We start from the raw sequence: 10,063 nt of genomic DNA, 5'->3' as shown, positions 1-10,063 counted from the left end.
TTGCAAAACTTTCGTCTCTTTGAGGATAGATAAAGTTCCCTTTGGGGAGATCTTGTCAATCAAGAAGAGGAATGTTTTCCGCAACTCTCTTGTCTCAGGTGGTTTGTGGCCTTTTGTGTTTAGACCAGGTTCACTTTACGGTTCCTTCCACATCAGTTTCTGAGCTGTCACATTAGAGTAGTGATAGTTGGTATCGCTCACTAAAACAATTTTTTTGCCTGCCAATCCTGACTTGAAGCTGTGACAAGCAACATCAGCAAAACTTTTCTCCTGCTCCTGACTGTTGCTCTGTGCCTCATTGTGGACAAGTCTTAACCCGCCATATCCGAACTTTACGATACCAGAAAAGCGGCTAGTAAATCGGGATGCATAAAGCATATAGCCACTCGGTTTCGTCTGTTCGTTCGACTATAAAAACTCTTTAATATGTACGAGTAGCTGTATTATGCAACAACCAAGCGTTAGAAGATTCCCAAAATTGTGGGCCATCTCTTCATCTTCATATTTAGTTAATCCAACATCCACTTAAGACTACTTAGATGTAAAAACACAGATATTTTATATCTATTTAGTTTTGATTGCACGCGAGGTGCTTGGAGAGAATTGAAAAATATGACCTACAAAACCGCCATTGTAAAATCAGAGGTCACTCCCGACGATTGATTTTTTTCTTCTTTTATTTATGTCTGTATCAACTTTAAACCACCAATCCCACATACATAGTTTTGCTTTCGAGCATTCAAATGCAGCTCATTTTTAGATTACATGAGCCTCAAAAACTTCTCTTGGGAAAAAATTGAATTTCCCTGCGTTGCACTTTTTGTTAGATTTCTGTACTTTTCCAGCCACAGGTAAGAGCAAATTGAATTTCATTAGCCATATAGACCTATTCTAACTCAATATCCGTCAGACAGAAGATGAAAAACCATCGATTTTTGTTATGATTTGGGCTGTGAATGTCGACACAATCAACAGTGTTGGAAGCGAAGTTAGGAGGTGCCCAAATAAACCTGTTTGTTTACTTGCCAAATTACACAAACATTGGCAGACTTGAGTTCAAGTACAAATAAGCACCAAGTAGGTGTAGAACGTGTATTTCTCTGGGCTTGAAATTCGAATCTCTTTTTTTTCACAGATCAAGCCCCTCCATGTATGGTTGATGTCCGGGTATCTTTGTTAGGGATCGATCTCTTCAAAGAGCGGAGCGATGGGGTCCAGATGAAAGGGCTCGTTTTTCAATTCCATAATGGCCTCGAAACTTGACCCCGGGTCGTCCAGTTTCGACAAGTCCGAATTGGCCTTGAAGGACTGAGGGAGCTTCTGACATTTGTTCTTGTGATGCGACAATCTCGAGGATGATTTGAAACGAGAGCCACACATCTGGAGATCAGATCAAGCCCCAAGTGGTTGATTTATTTTGCACACACCATTACGGGACCCCTCAAGTACGTAAGCTAGCTCTAAGCTCTACAGCAACTGGCTCTAACCACGGACATCTGGATATATGGACTTGGACAGGAAGAGACAAATTCGAATCATTTCAGCCATTCGTCTCATCCACAATTAGAACGCAAAAAATGATCAAAAGATCTGACCATATGAATGAACGTGGCTGAATTTGAGACCAAAAATCTGGCCTTCTGTCGGTCAGCTGCATACGCTTTTAATTTGGAACAAAACAATTTTCAATTAAAAAATCAAATAAAAGCGACTTGCCTTTAAGTACAATTGTCTACGTATTTCTTTTGGTTTTTCAATGCATGATGGAAAGGACTCGACGAAGAAGGCCAATTTGACCGGAAAGCCGTTGGCAGTCCATATTTCTAGAAGTCCGTGCACTAACTTTCAAAGCGAAAACGACAAGAAGCGAGCGGATTTTGCTCAATTTTCTCCAACAAGAGTGAAAAGCGTGTGCACGAAACTTTGATAATGAGTGCTCATAATTAATCAACCACTTTCCTGACAACTAAACGGTGTGAGTCCGCTGTGCACGTTCAAATGGGCCTCCAATTGCTGCCTCCGTTTGAATCCCTTGTCACATCTGGAGCAATGGAAAGGTCGAAATCCCGAGTGTGACCACAAATGCTCCTTGAGCATGGATTTCAGACGGAAAGATTGCTGGCACTCGGGGCAATCGTGGCGAACTTTCAGCTCATGGCGAGTACTGTGAGCCCGTAGATTTGATCTAGAACTGAACCGTAGTCCACACGTGGGACATTCGTGGGATTTGAGGCCCAGATGAGCGGCAATGTGAATCTGGAGGCCGTCTTGGGTGGTCAGGATCTTTTTGCACAAGTGACAGGGATACTGAAACAAAAGTGATGCAAGTCTAGGAGAGATCGAGAAAACGAGAGAGCATGAATGAATCGTACCCATTTTCGTTGTCTGGTCGAGAGATTCGGATGCTCTTTGGTCTCGTGGGTGTTGAGTTGGCTTTTCTGAGCAAAGGTCTTATCACACCTGAAACAATTTATTACATTATCTCGGTGCCCGTGGTTCCAGATCTTGTACTTCGTGGGGAATAAGGCTTGGACATGGGTTCTGAAAATTGCCTATCGACATGTGTAGAGTGTACGAGCACTCTTTATGAATCCCAACGGGATTGGTCAAAAGTGTGAGGCATCTATCGGTGGGCTCCCCTCGTTTTGGAACACAAAAGGGCGAAAAAAGAAGTATACAACTTTCAAAAGAAGTTTACCCGATCCGAGTAACTGACAATCTGACATTGGATTTCCAAGTGTTTGGGCTGATCCCTAAATTTGGACACATGACATAAATGCACTACAAGATGTGGGCATCTGTTCCTTCATGCCTGGCTCGGTCCGGTAAAAAACCCTTTTTTTGCCATCATCCTGTCTTGTTCTTCTGACTGATTCCTTCCAGTTTTCTTTCTTTAACCGTGGTGACTCGAACACTACGTACACCATATACGTGCTTATATCAAGGATGGGCGGGAAATTGCCAAGTTTTCATCTTAAGTTAAGGCCGTAAGCTTATTTGTTAAAGATTGAGGAAAAATTTTCCCCGTTGATTTTGGATCTGAGTAAGACTTATTAATATCTGTTAATACGCTTGTTTATTGAAACGTTAACTTTTAGGATCGCTAATTATGTTGTGCATTTATTAATTTTGAGGCATGGCATTCATATCTGACTGGACAGCTTCCTATTTTGATATAAAAAAAGATCCTTTGTCTTGAACGGTTAACGAAGCTAACTTTGTGGTTGATGTTGCCCACCTTTGCAACAAGTTCACGTTTCAAATGTAGGTTTGCTGGAAGTGCTTATTTTCGCCTAGATCAAGCCCCCAAATCCTGTTTTAGGTGTCTGAAATATTCATTGAGCAGCCACCTTTGACAATATCTCTAAACCTCTTGGTGCACGTGTCAAGCTCGAGAACAAAAGAAGGCACTTTTTGCTCTGATATGTCTCCATTTTGAGGGTTTGACATATTTAAATTTATAGGCCTACTTGATCGGAATTTACTAGCGTTGATTCAGTTGCAATGTGGAAGAGACTTCTTAAAATTAAATTAAAAAAAAATTCTCATTTGTGTGATATTCTTATCTCTTCAGTCATTTAAACTCCAGGAAAATGAATGACCGGCCTTTCGAGCCATATTTCACATGTCCTTTTTTCCTCATTCTCGAAGGAGCGGGAAGCAATCAATCCCGTTAATGAGGCTCCATGTGCGCCTTCAACATCCACCTGTGTCCCTAACCCCATGCTTCTTAGGCACTCACCCTTGGCAACAATAAGGTTTGGTCCCGGAATGAACCCGGTGGTGGATGTTGAGATCCCTTCGGCAGAAGAACCTCTTCTCGCAACTCTGACAGGGGAAATCTCGCTGTCCCAGATGGCGCTTCCTGTGGGTATCGAATTCGCTTTTCCAGCGGGTTAAGAAAGCGCAATCAGGAAACTCGCACAGATAAATCATGATGGCTCGTGAGATGTCAGATGAAAAACCTCGAAAAAGCGGCCTTGACTCCTTCTTTGCCGTCGCCGTCGACCTTGTCGTCGTCTTCTTCCTTCTCTTCTACGTGTGGTCGGTTTTCGGTTCACGGGCCCTAAAATAAAACAATTGAGCTCAGCTCAAGCGTCGAGGTGAAAAAGATGGGTTGTGAAACACTGACATGGGATAGGGCATGAAGATCATGGCGGTTTTCTTTCCACTACATGGGCATCAATGCTACCAGCCTTTTCCCATCGCCTTGGCGATCCCTCGGCGAATGTCGCCACTGAACAAGGGTTGGAATCAAAAGCGTTCTTGAGCCCTCGAAGAGCTCATTAAGCAATTGAATGAATATTGTACGAGGGAAGATTACCGTGACCCGAGGCTCCCACAACAACAGCCCTACCTACCTCTATCTGAGGTGAATTTGTGTGCATCAAAAGGCTTTTGATTAATGAAATTTGTTAATGGAACATACAAGACAAGACACCTCAAAGGAAAGCATCACCCCTCTCTAGAGAATTGCCGAGCCATTACGAGAAATGGTCGAGGATAAAACGGGAAAAATGAATGCAGAAATATGGACAGATACACTAGGCCTCTTTGGCCCCGCCGACCCTAAAGTGGCGCCTTTTCATGCCTTCCGCTTGCTTTACAAGTTCCACGCCGTGGTGCAATGTGATTGTGCGTGTGGAACAAGGTTCAGCATCAATAATGATCTTTATGGCCTGGGAATCCATCCACGAAAGAACAATCACTCAAAGACACACTTTTCTCATAAATCAGTGGTTCTGAGCCTTGGGTGGTCCAAATGGAGATCCGTCCCACCAAAGGGGAAACCACGAGGGAGAAAGAGTGGAAATCCAACAATCCGACCAATCTGTGGAACATCCGCCTTAAATCTGATCCCGTCCAGGTTATTATGCAACAAAGAGTAGGCCATTCCAAGAAAGAAGATTCGGCGGCCTGTACCTTTGTCGAGCTCGGGGAAAGTCATATCATGGGTTCTTTCCCCGAATGGAGAGATCCATCTCATTGAGGGCGAGGACAAAGAAACTTTTAATGTACAAAACATGAGCTCAAAATACACAACATGGACAGTGAGTGGCATTGTGAAAGGTCACAAAAAGGGCCCAAATGAGGTAGTCCCAGTGCACTGGACACTAGTCTATCTGCACTCAGTGCGTCTGACTCAGTAACTTTCCATCTTTCCTCGTTGGAACGCATTACAAGATTTAATCACAAACGGTGATAGAATACGTAGAAATGTCTTCGTTCCTGGGATTGTTTCGGGATTGAGGTTGGAAAGTCGAAAGGGAACCCCAGCTCCAAGTGTAACAAGATCTCAAGTTCGCCCAGCTTCCCTTTCCTTTTCTTTTTTTTTTGCCGTGCCGACGAAGAACAATGGACCCCCAAATCTTTTTCCAACAGAAGGTGGTCCAAATTTAATTGCATTTCTACTAACAAACCATTCGGTCGCAAATGGGCATTCATTCCTCGGGCATGATGCCCTGGCTCAGGGTTTGCACTAGATGGTCGTTTTATTCCAGATTCAAGAACCCGATTTCCATTCGAGCGCACTCTGGGGACATTTTTGGCGCTGTTTGTGCTTCAAATATATCAGACATTGAACAGGATATGCACGACTTTTCCAGCTCATGAGGTTCAAAATTTATGCCCGTCAGCAAAAGCACAAGCCTAGGCCTAGGCAAGCAAAGCAGTCTTTCCCCATTTAAGCGACATTCCATTGAGTGGTAGAAATTGCGAATGCCAACTTCAATGAAATGATACTTTTTCCGAAACGCTGAGTTCTCCGGAGCGAAAAGAACCCGGGTGCTTTTCCAACAAATAGGAAATGTAAAAAAGATCATCGATCGTAGTTCCAAATGAATAAGCAGCAGGCACGTCAAAATTTGGGGACAAATGGCAGCCTACCCTCTTCGATAATAAGCCCACTGACCCATGAGCCTCATACGGGCTACAGTGGAGTGCTTTTGTGGTCTGTGCCTCGATGGGACCAACTTTGTGTACCTTCTGTGGAACCCGTGGCATGAATCGTACTAATATCATTGTGAGAATTAGTCTCGTTAATGTATATTGTGTACTGTCATATGTCACTGAAGTTACTTGCTGTCGACATGCAACTCCTATTTTGAACAGAAGTCACGACAATGGCACGACGTGGAACTCTTTTTTGAAAGGCAAAGAAAGCTAGTCCAGCCATGAACCATGACCTTCAGATCGACAGGAAAACCACTCATTCATTCTTTGGTCAAATGATATTGACAACCTTTGAATGCGTTTCCATCTCTTGTCCGTCGAAACTCAATTTCTCTACAGGAACAATGATATTTGATTCTCATGTTTGGATTATGATTTTGAAGTGTTACATGGTGATAAAAGTACATTATGATAACAACACATTTATGCGTATTGTTCAAAAGATTGAATCATGTTTTCAATGGACAAACCAAATAGTCTTTTTAAAGGATTCCTATATCCCCAGAGTGAGGAATTGGAACTGTAACGTAATTACGTTAAATAGGATTCTTCAAATCATCGATCAAGTTACGCATTTTTCCCATTTTAAGACTTGTCTCTAGTTGATCATCATTTATCCTTCCATTTTGACCATCTCTTTTCCTAGAAATGGTCAAAAACGAGGGTTCAAAGTTTTCCATCAATTACTGGAATTTCAATCAATAATGCGCAAGCTGTATTCCCTGGAAATACGGTAGTTAAATGTAAGAGCTTGTTCTCATGGAATTTTTAGCCAAGGAGTTGCAATGGCTTATTAGTTTTAGTAAATTCGTTACATTTACAGATGGATCTGTCAGTTTCCTGCGAACGATTGACCGAACCAGATCAATAACTCTTCTCCGATGAGAAATTGATATTTTGATATGCTAATTACTTTTAGATTAATAAAGGTAAAAAGCATGTGTTTACATGGAAACAAAGAAACGCCAACTTAAAATCTATGAAACGTCAAATCTTTCAATCAAAGTGGCGTTAGCGATTCCCTAACTTTGACAAGATTCAATCTTGATTCCCTATCTATTCAATAAGAACGATAAATACACGTACAATCTTTTTACAACATCCCTTGTACGTGCAATTTTCTGGTCTGATGTCGTGATTTACAACAGGCCGGTTGTTCCAGGTCGATTCATGAAATACTGCAAAGTATAACGGATCAATAAACGTCTGAGGAATTGACGATTCAAGTGGACGCTAGGTTTCAACATTTTTCTTAATACTTTTTATTGGGACTATCTTACCGCTATTGGAAATGCCTTCAATATTTATTTATCTTCACGTTCATATAAAGGAAGCATACAAAATAACAAGGAAGCTGTGGCTCATCTACAGGAACTAATGATTCAATTTCTCTTATTTCTAATTGCACTGTTTCAATTAAGTTCATTTCATTTCCAACCAGGTATATCAATCAAAGGTCCTTTTGCCGTGTTAGGTTATTTCATAACTTATGGAAATGTCCCTTTGGTTTACATTTTATATCATTGATTAGTCCTTGAGTCTATAATGGGCCCTAATCACCAACAAGTGACATCAACTTACTATACAATTATATTGTACAATTATTCAGTGAGGCATGTGCCTTGTAACAAAAAGTTTTTTATCCAACCGGAACAAACAATCAATAGAATTTTTTAAAGGTTAATAATGATGACAAAAAAGGGAACTTTAGCCTTCATGTTTCGTGATCAGGTTCAATAAAAAGTGTAATGCAACAACTAGCAATGAGCCGAAAGAGTCAGTACCGAAACCGAAACGGAAACCGAAACCACCAGCTTTTTGACTAAACTTAATTGTGGCTGACAAATCTTGAGTGATAGATTTTTCGTGATAACTGAAAAGACCATCAACGTTAAGGCACGAAATATTCGAAAAGCATTGTCAACTGAACACAAACAAAACTATTTCATGAAAAAACACTAAAGTGGTTTAGTATTTGCCCACTTTCTATTTCGACAAGGCATACCCGAAATAGAAATTCGAAAGAGCTTTGGTAGCATCACTTGCAATAGCTAGTATAAATTGCACGAGTCATGAAGACATCAGACAAGACGAAGTTTGCCGGCAGACCAAGTGATTGGCCATAAGACTACTTTAATCCTCTCTGGGATCTATTTCTGAGGGACTTTCCACTGAACTAGCAAATGGTCCGTCCGTCGAACGACCTTCACTTGTTCTTTCAAGGATTCTCGTGTTAGTGCACAGCAACATGGTCAGTATTGATAATAAGATTCGTTCGTTATCTCACATGCCCATATGGCGCGAATTTTCCAGATTCTAGCACACTACAAGACATCATTGGGTATACATATATATATGTATATATATAAATGTATATTAGCGCTGCCCGCTGACTGAGAGTGTTTCCGTTTCCACGGCCCTCTGATCTACGTCGACTTCTGACAGGAAAAACTCGGAGAAGAAAGCGCCTCGCTCAGAAGAGGAGGCCTTCTTGAATAGTTCAAGATTGTTGGATGCCTCGGCACTCCAGGAAATGGTGGAAAAATATGAATGTTAGGCTGATATCTCTTTGTCCTCGTTTGGTTATGACAAGTATTGGCAGCGTGTTTCCCTTGAGGGCATCTCGAGCCCGAGAAGAATTGTTCGCGTACACTTGGAACACGTCCCTTATCACAAAAGTTTGGGATGAAACCTTTAGCATTAGATAGACGGCAATCTTTAGTCCTGTGACCGAGCCAAATCTATATCCGAGCCACATGAGAGCGTCAGAACTCATTTTCGAAACGAACGAAAAAGTTCCACTCAGTAGGCATGAAGGCTTTGGGTGGAGAGGCAAGAGTTAAAAGTTTTGCAAAGGCCCCTCGTCATCATCAGCTTGATTAAACGGGATTTGATCTTTTCAATTAAACCTCCGTGGCACACTGAGGTGTAATTCAGTCCTAATGAAGTGCGTTGTTCAAGGAAAAAGGGCCATGAAATGAGTGAGAAAGTGACCTTGGCCAAGACTTGGTGCTGGGATAGGCGCCAAGCACATGATGTGCAGATTACCGACAAAAATTGCCGAGGATGTTTTTGAATTATGATTAAGATTAGAGTCCCTCTCTCTCCTCTTTTCTCGCTGTTTTGAGCTAATGTGATCTTTTGGCACACATATGCATCCCACATTTGTGCGGGAACTTTTGTCAGCTGTGCGCCAAGTGCCAATTCGAAACACTTGGGATACATGTGCCAGCTTTTGGTCCATTAGATGCAAAAGCAGCTAGTCACTTCACTTTTGGACCACTTGCCTGTTCCGAGACAAGATAATCATATCTTTTTCTCTCCTTGGAACAAAAAGTAGTCGCTTGTCGGAACAAATGATCTGCTTCATTGGACATTTTCCCACATAGCTGACGCACAGATTCTTTTGAAAGGGATCAAACCTCCAATCCTCGTTCCTCTCGTCTGTCGACAATGGAATTCTCAAATCCAAATGGAAATATATCGTGAAAGAATCTCTATTCTCATCCAAATACGTTATTGCTTGCTCACCTTCAATTGGATCCCATCAATAAATTAATTTGTATTCCAAATGGTTATCTCGCCCAACTGTTGATTAACAATAAGTTTCCACCGCAAAGTGGCAGCCAAACTTGGATCCAAATCGAAGCAAGTCAGGTTTTCAGGACGTTCTGGAGGCTCTTCCGGATAGTAAATGAAAATAAACTTCGAGAGTGATGGTTGTTCAAGGCTCCAAGGAACTCTAGTCTCTCTTGTCTCCACAGTCTTCGCTGGGAAGAGCGTTGTTGGTTTGGTTTGGTCGTCGAGTTTCCTGCCCCCGGTGTTTCGCACTCTGATTTCCCGTTGAGCCGGTTTTTATGGCTCGAACTCGCTCGTTCGGAAAAGAGGAACAGCATGGCTTATTTTGGGAACCAAACGCAGCATTCACACGCATTTCCAATTTGAACCAAAAAAGAGGCATCAACTGAAGGTGTCAACAAATCAAGACATTTGAAAAAGAGTTTAATCCCAACTTACTGAAGGTTAATCTCACTCTTGGTTATTAAGAAAAGGGGGATTCGTATAATATTTTGTTGCAATTTTGCTCCGATCAAGCGCTAACATTCATTGC

The 10,063-nt window shown here is 41.8% G+C and overlaps 1 protein-coding gene across 1 annotated transcript; it reads right to left on the bottom strand.

Moving 5' to 3' along the window:
- Nucleotides 1–485: 485 nt before the first annotated feature.
- Nucleotides 486–9,625, bottom strand: LOC131889252 (oocyte zinc finger protein XlCOF19-like). Its single transcript, XM_059238321.1, has 4 exons — nucleotides 9,484–9,625; nucleotides 3,743–4,066; nucleotides 2,373–2,460; nucleotides 486–2,307 (listed from the first exon to the last, which is right to left on the bottom strand). Exons 2-4 carry the CDS (start codon nucleotides 3,934–3,936, stop codon nucleotides 1,948–1,950), a joined length of 642 nt encoding a protein of 213 aa, XP_059094304.1. The 5' UTR covers nucleotides 3,937–4,066; nucleotides 9,484–9,625; the 3' UTR covers nucleotides 486–1,947.
- Between the last annotated feature and the right edge of the window lie 438 nt (nucleotides 9,626–10,063).

Source organism: Tigriopus californicus, chromosome 10 (assembly GCF_007210705.1).
Source record: "Tigriopus californicus strain San Diego chromosome 10, Tcal_SD_v2.1, whole genome shotgun sequence".
In the NCBI taxonomy this organism is placed as follows: Eukaryota; Metazoa; Arthropoda; class Copepoda; order Harpacticoida; family Harpacticidae; genus Tigriopus; species Tigriopus californicus.
Note: the sequence above shows the minus strand (reverse complement) of the source record. Positions and strands in the feature narration are given on the sequence as shown.